The sequence below is a fragment of the Ursus maritimus genome, unplaced genomic scaffold (assembly GCF_017311325.1).
Source record: "Ursus maritimus isolate PB19 unplaced genomic scaffold, ASM1731132v1 scaffold_22, whole genome shotgun sequence".
Classification (NCBI taxonomy): domain Eukaryota; kingdom Metazoa; phylum Chordata; class Mammalia; order Carnivora; family Ursidae; genus Ursus; species Ursus maritimus.
In genome coordinates, this window is record NW_024424675.1 from 10,730,121 (window position 1) to 10,745,748 (window position 15,628).

Here is a 15,628-nt window from a genome sequence, read left to right on the forward strand (position 1 = left end):
CGTTTAAGTCTAACTTGTCCTGGGAGAATTTCCTTTCTTTCCTGAGTGATTGATTGATTTATTTTTAAACAAAATCCAACTTCTACTATTGTTTCAAATTTAATATGGAGATCGGGTTCAGGAGTTTGAGGCGATTGCTTTCTAATTTGTGCTATGTTGTCTTTTTCTCACTCACTTCCATAGCCCTAAGCCAGTCCCACCTGGCTTGGTGGGGAGGGGGGTTTAAAAAAGCTCCAAAAAGCTGGGCTTGTTAAAGGGTTTCCCTTCCCCAGAGTTAAGAGGTCCAGGAGGGATGTGACCCCTTGTGCAGGCTCAGCAATGTCCCTCTGGAAAGGTGTGGGTTATTTGGCAGGAGGGACAGCAGACCCTAGTCTTAGAGCGTGGGAAACTCTTTCAGACACTGGAGGGGATGGGGGTGTTGTTCAGAGAGAGGGTATCAAATTCCTGTTCAGCTCCCTGGCTTCAGTGAAGGACAGCTAGGTGGGGGCGAGGGGCAGGTTGCCAGGGGAGGGGGGCGACGAGGCCAGGGGCCCTGGCAGCGGAAGCTGACCCACTGATGCGCCCTTCACCTGTCTTCGCTCTGCTCCCCAGGAAGAGAAAATGCTTTGACGGCCCTGGGTGATCGCTGGGGCTGTCTGCTTGGCTGAACCGCCCCGTGTCAAACCAGTGCATTTCAACAAAAGAGCAGTGCCGTGAGGAAGGGGTAAGGGCTGCCAACACAACCCATCACCCCCTTTTAGAAAGCACCTCATCTTTTAAAGGACCACCAGGGAACTGGTTTACTCAAGTGCAGTGGTGCATGGGGCTGCAGTGGCCAGGGCTGTGTGTGTGTGCGTGTGAGTGTGTGTGTGAGCGTGTGTGCTTGTGTACTCACACACACACTTCCACACAGGCCTAGGCTGTGGCTCTCAGGGATAGCAGGTGCTTCATCCTTTCTTCGAACATCTTTCTGAGTGACCTTTGTGATCTTCCAGAAAGAGAAGGCCAGAAACACAACTCAATTTTCTTTTCTTTAGGGCCAACAGGTCATCAGATCGGTAAAACATAGGCTGCTCACCCCTCTCCTGCCTGCGGAAGGCTAATGGCCGTGGGGATGTACAGAGCAGAAGTGGGGTGGCCCGTCCAGGCAGTGGACAGAAAGGTGGTCGTACCTTAGTCCTTGTGGGCTCTGCACTCTCACAGTCTCTGGGTTGGTGCGCCATGAAATTTCGAATCCATTCTGCCCATAACCCTGATATTCGCAGCGGTGGGGAAACCCATGATTTGGGGAGCTATGGCGATCTTTGCCGTCCAAAGGCCAACTCCGGAAAGGAATGAGGACGTCCGTGAGCCGCTCTGTCCTCTTCCCGCCCTGTGCTCCAAAGCCTCCCTTTCCGAAGCAGCGCCTGAAGGTGACCTTTTTGTTCCCAGGCTGGGGGTGGGGTGGGGTGGTGGTAAGACAGTGAAAGCAAAGCACCTGCTTGTTACTTTGCCCCTTTTGTAAGTCTACGTAAACATGGGCCTTGGGGTCGTAGAGGGGACAAGGGAAATCATTTCCACCTGTCCCATCTCTGCAGTCATACCTTCGTGACAGTACAGAGGGAGGCTGCCTTTTAAAAAAGTCCAAGAGTCTTTGCCAGACTCTTGTGTGTGGCCTTCTCACAACTCACCTCCATTTTTTCTCTGCCTGTTTGGGTCATTCTAGTTCTCTCCACATTCACCAACTCCAACAGCCCCTCGCCCCGAGGAAGCCAGATGGAGCCATTCCTGAGCATTTTTTACTGCCCATCCAGGTAAACAACACAGGTAAGGACGGTTTAAAATGAACGGTAACCCTGGGTGCTTACGGACCTCATGCATCGATCCATCCATCGTGTGAATTGTCGAGGGCTTAGCACTTCACAGTCTCCCTGTCCTTTTTGGAAAAGGAATCTGGGTTTCCCAGGTCTGAGGATCTCAACCACTGTTCTCCCCTGACATTTAGGTTCATGTTTTATTATTTTTTTTTTTAAGATTTTATTTATTTATTTGACAGAGAGAGACAGCCAGCGAGAGAGGGAACACAAGCAGGGGGAGTGGGAGAGGAAGAAGCAGGCTCATAGTGGAGGAGCCTGATGTGGGGCTCGATCCCGTAACGCCGGGATCACGCCCTGAGCCGAAGGCAGACGCTTAACCACTGTGCCACCCAGGTGCCCCTAGGTTCATGTTTTAAAAAGGCCCAAGTGAGGTCTGGGGACTCCTAGACTTACGGATTCATCTAGGAGAGAGACAGGGGATCCTGAGAAATTCTGCTCCAGGTCTGGTTCTTAGGTACGTAGTAACTTTCCAGTGAGAGGACACTCTCCCCGAACTTTCAGTGTCCCTGCATCCAGGCATTTTCTTGTAACTTTAGATAAGAAATTCTTAAATTTATTACATGAATAGCTCAATCTTCAGCATTAAACCCCACAGTGACATTTCCCACTTGTGGGGGAAAAATGTGAGCCACAGCAAGCCTAAAATTGTTTTGGGCATGGCCTAAGCTCCCTTGGAGTGAAGGTGGTCTGATCCTGAAACCATAAAATCTATAAACAAGGGGAAAAAATTACTTCCTATAGGTAAAGGCCCAATGGGGAGCATTGTCAAGTAACATCAAGGAAATGTCTGCACCTTTTTTTTTTTTGCCAATCTGCCCCTCCCCCAAGTGGATCCTTTGTTCTTTAGCAGAGAGCCATGTAACCACTTCCTGGAGAGAGAATAGTGGAGCAAAAGGCCTGTTTTTCCAATTAATCAATTAGAACAATACAAGACTCACTGGAGATGGGAACAGGTGCATGCAGTGATTTCTGGGCATGGGTCGTCAAAGAGTGACCTCTGAAACATTTTTCATTTCTAGACCCTCAACCTTATCCTACCTTACTTCTTCCCATCTGTTCAGACCTGTTCACAGTGGAACATAACGTTTTTTCCTCCTCTGTCTCCATGTTCCCTTTGGCACTGTCTTGGGCGGTAGCCGGGACCTTCATACCTACGTCATTTCCTGGACAGGGAAGGTCATACATTTCCTACATTCCCATAACCCTAACACAGCATTTTATACACAGTAGGGGCTGGTCAACATTCTAATTGGGGTGTATTCTCAGTGACATCTGTTAGCCACTATGACACTGGTGTGAGGAGCAGAACAACTCTGACCAAGGAAATCTGACCTAAAATGGTGTCATGCCGAGAATGTTAGTCTTGAGAGAGGGACAGTTAACTTAATTAAGGATCAACTGCTCCGAGGTCAGGTTCAGGAACTTTCGGCCATGTAAGCTGATTGGAATTAGAAGCAGAGAGGAAGAATAAGACAATGCTGCCCTTCCCCAAATGAAAAGAATGAGAACAAACTCAAGAGTACGGAAGCAGGCAAATGAGGACAGGAGCTACAACAGGCATGAGGCTGCCTCGTTGACTAGTCCCCTTCCTTGGCTATCATGGACCCCATCTTTGGGAAGACACAGAGGGAAGTACCAGCAAAATTCAAAATCAGGAGTTTGCCTCTGAAACATGGATTGGTAGGGTGAGTATTCTCAGGAGCCCAGGAGCCTAGATTTGAGCTCCAACCACTGTTTACTAGCATGTAACCTTGGGCAAACCAAATAGGAACTTCCTGAGTCCCTGTGGCTTTCCTGATAATGGAAGAATGACGTGTGCTTCATCTCCTTCATGAGGGTGCTGGGAGAGTCAAATCAGATCAATGTTTGCTTTGTAAAGCATGTCTATTTCAGCGTAGATGAGGGCTGTTATTTTTAATCCCAGGTACCCTTTTCCCTAACCTCCCATTTCCCTCAGCTTCATCCTAGGCCATCTTAGCGGTACAGATTCACGTCTCCCCTAGCTACTTTTGTTCTCACTCCCTTCCTCTCATCCAACTTTTTGAATCAGTCATTTACATTTTAGAGCAACTGAAGTGTTGTCACCTCCTGAAGGAGTTGCTGGTATCCAGGGCAAGCTAAGAGGTATTTGAGAGCGTGACTTCCCGAGTACCTTTGAAATCATACCATGCTCTGCTGAGTGTACTTCCATGTTAAATTGGCCCTTTCCTACAGCTACCATATTTTATCAATTTCAGGGCATATAAATTCATTTTGTTTTTACATTTTTACATCTCTGAAAGCAGGATGTATTGTAATCATTGGTGTGTCATACTTTAATTATCAGTGTTTTCTTTCTTTAGTGGTGCATAAAATAATGGTGCATGTCCCAATCAAGGGTGTCACAGAGATGTAATACAACACTGCTCTTACAGAGATAATACGGTCATAAACCAGATTCATAAGGGGTTAAGAAAGAAAGTGAGATAAGGCAGTAGTTGCTTTGGAATCAGATCAGGACACAAAGAGATAGAGTGTTTCATTTTCTTCCACCTGTCAACTCTCAAGCATTACCTGGATATTTGGATTCTGCCCATTGATGTCAGCTTTGGAAAGATCTGGAAAGTTTGGTAGATCAAGCAGAAAGGATCTGGGGCCGTCTCTTTGCAGGGAAGGGTGCCCAGGCTCTTGCCGGAATCGCTGTCTGGGGAAGGGTTGGTGTGCAGCCTGGTGGTCCAGATGTTCCCCTGCTGCTTCTTTGGAGAAAGGAAAGCTCGTTTCTGCTGTAGAGTCACTTTCCATGTGGAGGGTATTCTAAAACAAACAAACAAGCAAACGAACAAATAAATAGGAAGCACGTGATTTGACAATACCACCCTTAGCAGTCCATTAAACTCAAGAGCAAAGACAATTCTAGTGGCTGGAATTAAACCAGGATGGTATTCCCAAGTCAGCTTCACTCCCGTTGGTTTAGTTACTCCATCTTCAAAAAGCCAAACCATCAGGAAACTTTCCCCAGCTTGCCACTTGGGAATTTTCTGAGGGCTAAGGTGTTATGCATATAGGTATAATAATATATAGGTATAATAAATAAATAAGGTATTTATTAAACATTGAAGTACATCAACACAGAAGTGTTATTTTGAAGGAGAATAGGTGTTCATTCAGAACTGGAATCAAATGATGGTTTCCTTTTCAGAGCTTCAATTAATTAATCACCCTGGCCTTAGTTACAGCTCCCGTGTCCAGAACTTATTTCTTTGGTGCAGACCATGGAACAAAAGATCTGACCAAACTGGATAAAAAACTTGAGCCAAATCTTGACTATATCCATCCATCCATCCATCCATCCATCCATCCATCCATCTCTGCATCCATCCATCCATCCATCCATCCATCCATCCATCCATCCATCTCTCCATCCATCCATCCATCCATCCATCCATCTCTCCATCCATCCATCCATCCATCCATCCATCCATCCATCTCTCCATCCACCCATCCATCCATCTCTCCATCTATCCATCTCTCCATCCACCATCCATCCATCCATCCATCCATCCATCCATCCACCATCCATCCATCCATCCATCCAGTCAACAAGCATCAACCACATTCTAGGCACAGGAGGTAGAGCCATGAAAAAGATCTGGGCCCTATTCTCTTACTGTGTACAACTAACTGAGAGAATGAAATAATAAATATGACAAATAAAATCAGATCAGAAAGTGGTGACTGGTAAGAAGAAAGAAGAACACGATGGAGAGTGGCCAGGGACAACATCAGACAGGTCGCTGGGGAAAACTTCTTTGGGAAGGCAAGACCCAAACACCTGCTACAATCTGGAGGAGGAACATTCTCACAGAGGAAACAGCAAGTAAGACAGTGCTGAGCTGGGGATGAACTGGACCCCTTTGTGGGACAGAAAGAAAACCAGTGAGGCTGGTATGGAGCGAAGGAGGGAAGACAGTATGTGATGAGGAGGAAGAGATGGGGATAGCCAAAGAAAAAGTGACAAGAAGGCATTTTGAAATTTAATTCCTTTATTCTGAAAAGAAAAGTACAATTCTGTGGTTTTTCCCAGCTAGTAAAAAATGTCTCTATTTAGTTGTCACTTGGGGAAAATTTTTGTAGTGATTGAAGAGTTTAGAAGTTGTTGGACTTCTTTCCCAAACCAGCCTTTCTCCTCCTCTTGTTCTCCCTGGACCTCTCATTGGAGGTTTCCTCCATCCCTTCAGGGATGGCATTCTCATGTTTACTGGTGAAGGGAGATGTAGAAATAGAATTTCACCAGCGTTTGGGTCAGTGGTTAATGCTCTTGTTATTCTTGGGCATGTTTTGGGGTTTTGGAGTGTATATTCTAGCACGCTGTCTCCACACGCACTCCCTGCCCCCACTGCGGTGCCTTTGACCCAGCCAAAGGGTTACATCTGGTATCAAAACACTCCAAACTCTGAGTTCCAGAGGTCAAGAACAGCTAGAGGATGAAACACATGTACCAGATAAATATCTTCTTAGAGAGCTAATCGGAGGGCATAGATCTTTCCTATATCCTTTAAACAGAAATGGAGCTGAGGAATAAAGGTGCCGGTGCAGAGACCACCTTGGTGAACATGCCAAGAGGGCAAGGGACCACCAGGCTGCACACCGACCCTTCCCCAGGCAGCGATTCCGGCAATAGGCTGGGGCGCCCTTTCCTGCAAATGCAAGACAGAGATAGCCCATCTGCTCTCTCCTCTTTAAAACATGCAGTTAGAGAGCTACACAGTAGGGAGAAGCTGGCTGCTCCTCATCGTGTTTTTGCTTGCCCTCCCTTTTTGTTCAAGAAATGTGGCCAAAGGCAGTGTCTTTGTTCACCTTTCCAGCCACCTCTCTGCCATGGTTTTGTCTCCTGGCACATCCTTGCAAAGGGAGTTGCCCGGCATTTCCAGGCATTGCTCAATGCAATGAGGGCCAAATATATTATGCTGAGACTGAGCCCAGCACATGGAGAGAGGGGGCGGGGAGGGGAGGAGAGCCGGGGAAGGAGAGACAGAGAGAGAGGAACATGCTAAGTCTTCCCTCAACATAAGGGTTCTCTTTATCAGAGTCCAAGGGGAGATGACTGAAGGCAATTGTTCTCTTGTTCTTCTTCCTGGATCCCCAACCCTAAAACGTCTCCTACAGTGTTAGTGAGCACAGTTGGATTCTCATGGAGAATTTCTTGCAGAGGATTTGTAAGGATAACTCTCAGAAGGGGACCAAGGCTTGCTTGCCAATTGCTTCAGGGGTTGCCTGAGAATCCAGCCCTAACTTCATTGTAGTCACTGGGACACACTGCTTAACTGGGTTAAAATTGGAGCTCTCCTTTCTTTACCCTGTGATGAAGTACACGTCTACTCTTAAAACGCACGTTTTGGGAGAAGAGAGGAAATGCTGTTTGGCATTTTGTTTAGATGGCTGAAAAACCAAGAATTGAATCTGATTGGTTTCTTGGTCTGACTCTGGAATATCTTGGTAGGAGATACACCACCACAGAGGGATCCTGGCTTAGCCATGAACCAAGAAAACTCATTAAACTCTTTGTGGCTCCACAATCCTCCATGTAAAACAGCAGATAATAAGGAGAGTCCCATGCTGTCCCAGCAGGATGGTCAAGACAACTCACTTGGGTTGTGTCTACACATGAAAAAGAGAGAGAGAGAGAGAGGGAGAAAGTGTAGAGTTAGGGCAACCGGCTGGTCAGCTCCAGCCACAAGCTCCTCTGCTGGGAACAGACTGGGGCTAAAGTGTGTTTTGGCTTGAGTTCTGCACACAATTGTGGCATTTCTCCATCTTTTCCCAACCCCCCCCCCCATGCCCCAAACAAGCTTAGTGTTCATAAAGCATTTGGAAGATGGGAAGTAATAAAGAAACACTAATCACAACCTCTGAATATCCGAATTCCTCTTGCATCTTTATCAAAACATATTTAACTGGAAACCTTGGTTCCCTGCAATGGCATGGCCCCAAATTTCCAGAAACTGGAAGCCTTAGGATAGGAGAAGGATGTCTTACAATGCTTCATATAAAATGAAACTCCACTTTATTCAATCAGTAACAAGATTCAGGAGTAGCCATTATTTTGAAAATCTCAATTTTACATCTGGGGCGGGAGGGAGCAGACAGGACCCGCCAACGATGCAGGAGAAAGCTTTTTCTTCATCTTTTCTTTGGAACACACTGAACATCTTCCTTGCAGAGCCCTCCCCGCCCGCCCCCGTCTTGGTTGATGGCCGTCACTCAATCTGTATCAATGGGCTCACCCGCTGAGTGTCCTACTTAAGTTATGCTAGCAGAGTGAAGATTCTCAGGAAGGGTGGACCACAAAATGAAGATTTCAAATAATTTGTGTTTCATTTGGAAAGGAAACGCCCTTTTTTAAAGGCATTATCTTGAGAAAGTCCAGGCGCTGAAGAAAGGAAACGTCACCATACTTTCTGAGGTGCTGCAGGATTCATTTTGCCTCCATTCACATGACATGAGGAGGTCGGGTCAGTTTGAGAAAACATCTCTACCCACAACGTGTCTTTGAGCTGATCTTCAATCAGTGCCGCAGCTCCGGTCGCACTGCTCTCTCTGGAGCTGGGATTACCAATAAAAAGAGGAACAGAGGCGCTAACGCTGTTATGTGGTTTATACACACGCACTGCTCAACAGCTGAGGCAGGCGATCTACGGTGGCCAAATCGTATAGCTACTGCTCGACGCTCCCCATCTTTGTGCATAAAGTCTGTCCTGTCCCTCCGTGATTTTACCACTATTCTTATCTAAAATGAAAAAAAAAGTAATAATAAAATGTTCACAACAATGATAAAATAATAAAATGGGACCCTTAGATGGCAGTATTGTGGCAGATATTGCAATTGCCTCCCCAATTCTATTCCCCTATTCTATTTATTTATTTTTACTCAGTGTTCCTTTCAGCTGGCAATGTACCTGGCTAAAACTACATTTCCCAGCATCCACTGCAGCTAGGAGCGACCATGTGATGCAGCTCCACCCAATGAGAGTACATGGAAGGTGCCCAATGAGATTGCTGAGTGGGAGGCAGTATACCTCTTGCTTTTCTCTCTCTTCGACTTTCTCCTACCTGGAATGCACATACAAGTGCTTCAAGTGAAACGAGTCTGCTGGCAGGCATGAGGTTGAAGGCTAGTCTCTAAAGATGGCTGAAAGGAAAGCTAGGGGAGCCTGGGTCCCAGACGGCATGGTAGAGCCATCATAGGAGTCCTGGACTGGTGACCTCTGAACCTCTTTCACCATAACCCCGAGCATTAATGTTAACATTGACAATGCTGCAGCACCAGTAGCAACGTTCCCTGTTGTGATTCTAACATTAGAGCTGTGACTACCAGTGGAAAGGGACAAGCCCTGTTCAGTTAAGGGACTCAAAGCTGGGGGCTCTGTTCTGTGCAATGAACACAATGGCAGCAGAGAGAGGTACCGACATTAGTGAGTCATCACGGTGAGCTTCACAGTGGCAACCGGGCTACAGATAACAGCTCTGCCATCTATGCCCTTCGCTGTACTTTTACAGAGTCTTCTCACTGTGTCAGCGTCTATATATTACATTTCTCAAATGTATTACTCACTGTGTAATGTAATATTTCCTTTAACTTCTCTTAAAATATTATCATTACATTTCAAGGAGTTCGCCCTCATTATAGGAAACCAGAGCTCCCTGGACAAATAGCCGGCTGATTCCAGAGCTTAGGCTGGGAAGTATAGGTGAGTTTGGGATACTTAGATGTGCCAGAAATTGAGGAAGCTTTTAGCGGTTAATGGTGTCCTCTCAAAAGAATGCAAGAACCAGCCTGAAAGGTCCTCACTGCACTAAGATTACACAATGTGGGTGTCAAAACAAGTTTGTAGTTGACCACTGCACATAGAATCCATGCAAATCCATGAACTTATGATGATATTCACAAAAGAGAGAAAGTATGAAAAACGATTGTCACCATTTGAGGTAGGAATTATAAAACTCCTTACTTGGAACATTGGTGTTAAAAATAGAGAAAGGTTTGCCTGAAGAAATAATGTTTGAGTCGAGACCATAGAGGCAAGCAAAAGAGAAATGAGTGAAGCAGGTGCAGAGAACAGAGCAGAGGGGGAGGTGGGCCAGTGGACACTGCAATCCTGCCAAGCATATGGGTACAGACTCCCCAGGGCTTGGCAGGGCCTGGCATAGAGACCCAAAGGGCATCCAAGCTGGAATGGAGTGGGGCCTCTCTTTGGTCTTAGTAAGACATCATGGAATTAAAGAATATAAACGTCAGGCCCAGCACAGAGATCTCAACCCATTAGCCTTTGGTCTGAAAGCTTTCGGTCATAGTGTTGTGATTTTCCACCAGGCCATCACTTCCCTGGTGGCATTTTCTGGGTCATTTGGAGGCTTCTGAAGCTATGTGGTGCTGGGATCTCTTCCCTCCTCCCAGCTCTCAGCAGCTGGTCCTGAATGCCCCTGGGAAAACTCTACCAAGATGAACAGAGAAGAAAAATGTCTCTCATGTGTAGACTGGGGGCAGTTTCTAAGATGATAAGCCCAGATGCTTTATCATTTGCGTCCTTTCTTCCCACGACATCACTGGCCCAGCCACTGCCTCCAGCCACTGCATGGCGGGAGCTGCTCATTTGGGCCATCCTCGTGACCAACGAGGGTTGCCACAGCCACATCGAGGTCAAAATGGTCACGATGTTCAGAGTTCCCAGCTGGCCATTTGGCACAGGCTGAGGGAGAAGAAGAGGGTTTTTTGGAGGGGCATAGGGCAAACGAGGTGATCAGCTCAAGGGGAGGCAATCAAGGTATGGAAATGGGTGACGGGTCCGCCTTTGGGAAAAGCGTGCTAAGCACGCTAAGCATCATCGTCCCAGTCTGCAAATAGGCACCTGCCCTATTCTGCCAACATCTACCAAAGGCTGGTATGTGGGGGTGGGGGGGATGGGAGGGGAGAAGCTTATCTGACCATTTCCAGAACCTCCAGGAGAGGCACAAATTGATGGCTGGCTAGGAGAGTTTTAGTGCTTTTTTTTTTTTTTCCTTTAAAAGGCTGTGGTAACTATTCCCAGATTAACACAACTAGGCAGACTTCTTGGAGGCAGAGGGGATGGCAAATTTCTGGAGGGCAAAGCGCAGGCATATCTACAATCTCAAAGCCCACACCCTCCAATTCCACAAGCTCAGGGGGCACCCAATAAGTACTAGTTGATGATAATGATGGCTACGGGCCTAGTTAGATTTCATTTTAATTAGGCTCAGGCTACAGGCCTCATTACCCCTAATGTGGCTTTTATGTGGGATTCTAAAGAAAAAAACAATCTAGGCATCATCTATTGAAGATATTAAAGAAGATATTATTAGCAATGCTTTTGGTCTCATAGACTTTGAACAACAAACAACAGAGATTATAATTAACGTCACTGCAGCCTCTCTCCTTAAAACATACTAACAATATAGCTAATTAGCAATATGTCCTCATTTGGGGCTGGACATCTGCATATTATTATCGACAATGCTTGTTTCCTTTTTCCAGATTAAAGGAAGCCATGCTGCACCCAGGCATATGGCCATGCTCCTTTCACATTAAAACACTCCGTTTTTCTTCTACCCACGATAAACACACTCCGAGCTTTATCTGTGCAAGGCATCGATTTTTGTCTGGAACACTTCCACACATCTAAAAATAAGTTCAAGAATGCCACTGGTGGTATTTCAAAGGGAAGAGCAAAATTTCCCCTTTTGGGGAGATAAAAGAATAAAAGGGCACCCTGATTATCTTTACACATGATTGGGGAGCAAGCGCTTCTAGGAAGGGAAAACCAGAATAAACAAAATGAGTTTCAGGCAGTAAAGTCAGTTTTCTCGGGGGGGTGCACTTGCTCTTAGGGCTCCAGCAGGCAGGGTCGAGACCATGATAGCAGTGGCAGCAGGGGGTGGTGGAGGCTTGTTCCGCGAAGTGTCGGAGAGAAGTAAGCAGGGCCCGCGGGGGCATCCCCGCACTGGTGAAGACGCAGACGACAAGGCTGGCCACCTTCTGCTCTCTCTCTGTTCGGCTGTGATGGGAATCGCTCCCCTTCAGGCAGCAGGAGCAGAGGCAATATCAGTGGCTTTATCTAACAGCAAGCATGAAAAGGCAACTTCCTGGCAGAGGGGAAATGGCCAGAAATATGCTGCAGTCTTTGCTGTAGCAGCCTGACGATGACCCTGGGAGCCAGTGACACGGGCACGTCATGTTCAAGAACGTAGGAGTGGGGCATCTCGGTTGGGAATGGAGCCTTCGGTTGAAAGCCTGACTAATGGCTGAGGAATCTTACATTACAGTGGCAGAATGTATCGCAAGAATGTTTATTTTAGGGCTTGGGAATGACCCTGCTGATGATCCCAGGCGAGGCTTTAGAAGACATGAAGAATGGTCAACGAGTTGCATTTGAGCCGGGAGCTGGTTCCACGGGGGAAAGGGCCACTACAGTGGGCCACCCACCCCTGTGCTTCTTCCTTAATGGAAGGCTCTTGGGGCTGGCTGACAAAATGGAAGTCAACGCCTTACTGGTTGTCTCTGATACTTGTATAAACAGCTTTGATCTTGGAAATGTGTGTGTTATTTGTGATTTTTCAAGTTGTGCTTTCTCCACTGCTGGCCAAGAAAACAGAGTAGGAACTGTCCAGGACCCATTTCCTTTATGTCCTGTGAGGCTAAAGAATGAATAGAAGTGAAACACAGGGGCGCCTGGTTGGCTCAGTCGTTAAGCATCTGCCTTTGGCTCAGAGCGTGATCCCAGCATTCTGGGATCGACGCCCGCATCAGGCTCCTCTGCTGGGAGCCTGCTTCTTCCTCTCCCACTCCCCCTGCTTGTGTTCCCTCTCTCGCTGGCTGTCCCTCTCTGTCAAATAAATAAATAAAATCTTAAAAAAAGAAAGAAAAAGAAGTGAAACACAAATTATTCTTTCAAGCCTAAGAAAACATGTAAGAAGTAGAGCTCAAGGGTCAGAAGCCAATTTGGCCAAAAGAAACATTCACCCATCGTATAAAACATCTCCGCAAATGTAAGGGGATGGAGAAATTGTATTTTCCAGAACCTTTCTCAGAGGGAACGGTGGACCTGCCTAGAAGGCACACTTTGATGAGTCCCTTTTGGTGTGAGACAAACCCTCCTCAAGAATAAGCTAAGGGGAGGTTTTGTCTGCTGAGAAGGGTGTCCGAATTTGAGGGCAGAGCTAACCTTCTCAGGGCTGTAGAGAACAGGCCAAGGGTGGCCACCAGGGGGCCCTTGGGCCACTTGGGGCTTAGCCTCCCCTCCATGTCAAATTTTGATCACATATTTCATGAATCTGGATTACTGAGGGTTTTTCAAGTCGTGCTTTCTCCATTTGTAGCAAAGAAAACAGAGTGGAAACTGTCCAGGACCCATCTTCCAGGTACCAAATTATTTGAAGAGGTACCAAAGTATTAACGTGCCTACGTGGCCCAAATATCTAAGCTGTCCCTTGACCAGAGCAGGAGGGTGTCAAACAGGACAAGGAGACACATGGAATGGGGAGCTTCCAAGGCCCAGGTCAAGGCTGGTGTTCTGCTGTTGAGAGGCAGAACCAAAGAACATTAGATGGCAGAGTTCAGAGGCTGGCCTGGGGGGGAGTGACCCTGGGGACCCTTGCCCAGATTATTATTTAACCAAGAAGATGGATTTCTTTCAACACCCAAAGTCAAGACCCTTCGCTGAACCGTACCATAAATCTCTGCTCCAAGTACGTCTAAAAGAAGTTTTAAAGGAAATTGGACCTTTACCTCGAAATCCTGGAAAAGGGTTCATGGTGTTGTGGAAGGGCCCTGGGCCAGGAGGTACAAGGCCTGGTTCTATGTCCTAGCATTGCCCTTCTCTAGTTTTGTAAGCTTAGGCAGGTTACTGTCCCTTTGTGCCTGTGATTTGCAAAAATGTCTACAAATACTCTCTTAATATCCATGCCTTGGGTAGCTGCTTCCCACACTGTGGTCGTGCTTGGCCACGTGATTTACTTTGGCCAATGAAAAGTCCTTGTGTAGTGGGGCTTGTCTATTTTTGTTGCTCTTTGTAAGCCCAAGACCACTGTGTGAAGAGGCCTGGGTTAATCTGCTGGAGACCATCCTAGATCATCCAGACTTAGCTGAGTCAACCCAGACTAGAAAAGCCACTGAGCTGACCCACAGACTCATGAAAAAGAATCAATGTTTGTAGTTTTAAGCTAATGAATTCAGGGTGGCTTGTTATACAGCAAAAGCTAAATAAGTCAGGGCCTCAGTTATTTCTTCTGTAAAATGGGCATGGTGAGGTGGGGTGGGAACTGCAAAAAAAACCCCTCCATCTATCCATTTCTGACATCCTAGGAATGGAGTCCTCAAGAGACACTAGTCCCAGAGAACAATATTTTCCAACAATGCAAAAAAAAAATGTAACCCCAAATGCTTGAAAACATCAGATTGAAGGTGGGCAGATGAAACAAAAAACATCTAAACATGGTTCTAAACATCTAACATGTCACTACTATCTTCAGTTTCTAGAACACCTTCACCTTCTCCACCTGCTAACAGCCACGCTGGGTGAAATCTGTTGCAATCAGCCCCCCGCCTACTGCTTCCGTCAATTACGTGTGCAGCTTTTGCCAGTTTTTCAAAGATTCGGACCTGAGATTTAACAGTTCTCCCTTCTCACTTTCATGACGCACCTGTACAGCTCTGTGGGCTGCCAGAAACTAGCAAATGCCCATTTATTAGGGAACCCCTACTGACACTATAAAACAATTATAGAGCTATCACAGCCCAACTGCAGCCCGAGGTGCAGAGAAAGCTGTGCGCCCCCGGGACTGGCTCCCTTTCCCACCTGCCCCTACAGATTGTTCTTATTTGGACTGCTGGTCTGTTCTCCCAGGGAAACTGTTTGATCCCCACGTGGAAAGCTGGCAGACCAGGCAATCGCGGTCCCTCGGCTTAGCTTGGCTAACCTTTCTCTATAAATGGGGTGTTTGTTCCTTTCGTGGATTCACTCAACAAACACTTCCTGGGCACCTACTTTGTGCCGGGGGCTCTGCGGGGGGTGAGACAGATCAATGGCACATCGCCTGTGAAGGACAAATGATCCAAAAGCTTGGAAATAAAGCGGGAGGATGTCTGCAGGTCTCTCAGTTCATACCAGGGCGCAGTACAACAGACCTGTTCAAGATGATCTAATTCTCTAGGAGAACGTAGCCGTGTTTCACCGACGATTTACTACTGATTAGGGCCCAGACTGGAAGTTACATGCTAACTTGTACCTTTTCATCCTGTAGAAATACAAGTAGTGTTTTGTTTTGGTTTTTTTGTTTTTTGTTTTTTGTTTTTTTTTTTGGCCTGGTAGAAATAATTTATTAAAAATTCTCATCATAAGAAAAAAATTGTAACTGTGTCAGGTGATGGATATTAACCAAACTTATTGTGGTGATCGTTTCACAATATATACATATATCAAATCATTATGTTGTGCACTTTAAAGTTATGCAACGTTACATGGCAATTGTGTATCAATAAAACCAGCAAAAAAAGAGAGAAAAGAAACAATAACTGAAAGCTTACTGTTTTATTGCCCTATAGGACATTAACTAGTTTTATTTCTAACTTACAAATTTATGTCATGATTTTCTTAAGGGATGTTTTAAATATGTGTTCCTCAAGTCCTCTGACCTGGCATTAGCATCTTAGTTCCCTCATTAATTAAATTAATTTTTGATATGTATTCCTTTCATATTTGTACAGACTTAGGTTTTTAACATTATGAAAACCATATTTGGAC

At 46.1% G+C, this 15,628-nt stretch overlaps 1 protein-coding gene across 1 annotated transcript in view; it reads right to left on the minus strand.

Moving 5' to 3' along the window:
• The window catches only part of ISM1 (isthmin 1), a 74,248-nt gene that overhangs the window by 22,863 nt on the left and 35,757 nt on the right, over positions 1-15,628 (minus strand). The window contains exon 2 of the mRNA XM_040637978.1: positions 4,389-4,628. Within this exon, the coding sequence (XP_040493912.1) occupies positions 4,389-4,628 (240 nt within the window). The remainder of the gene's footprint in view (positions 1-4,388; positions 4,629-15,628) is intronic.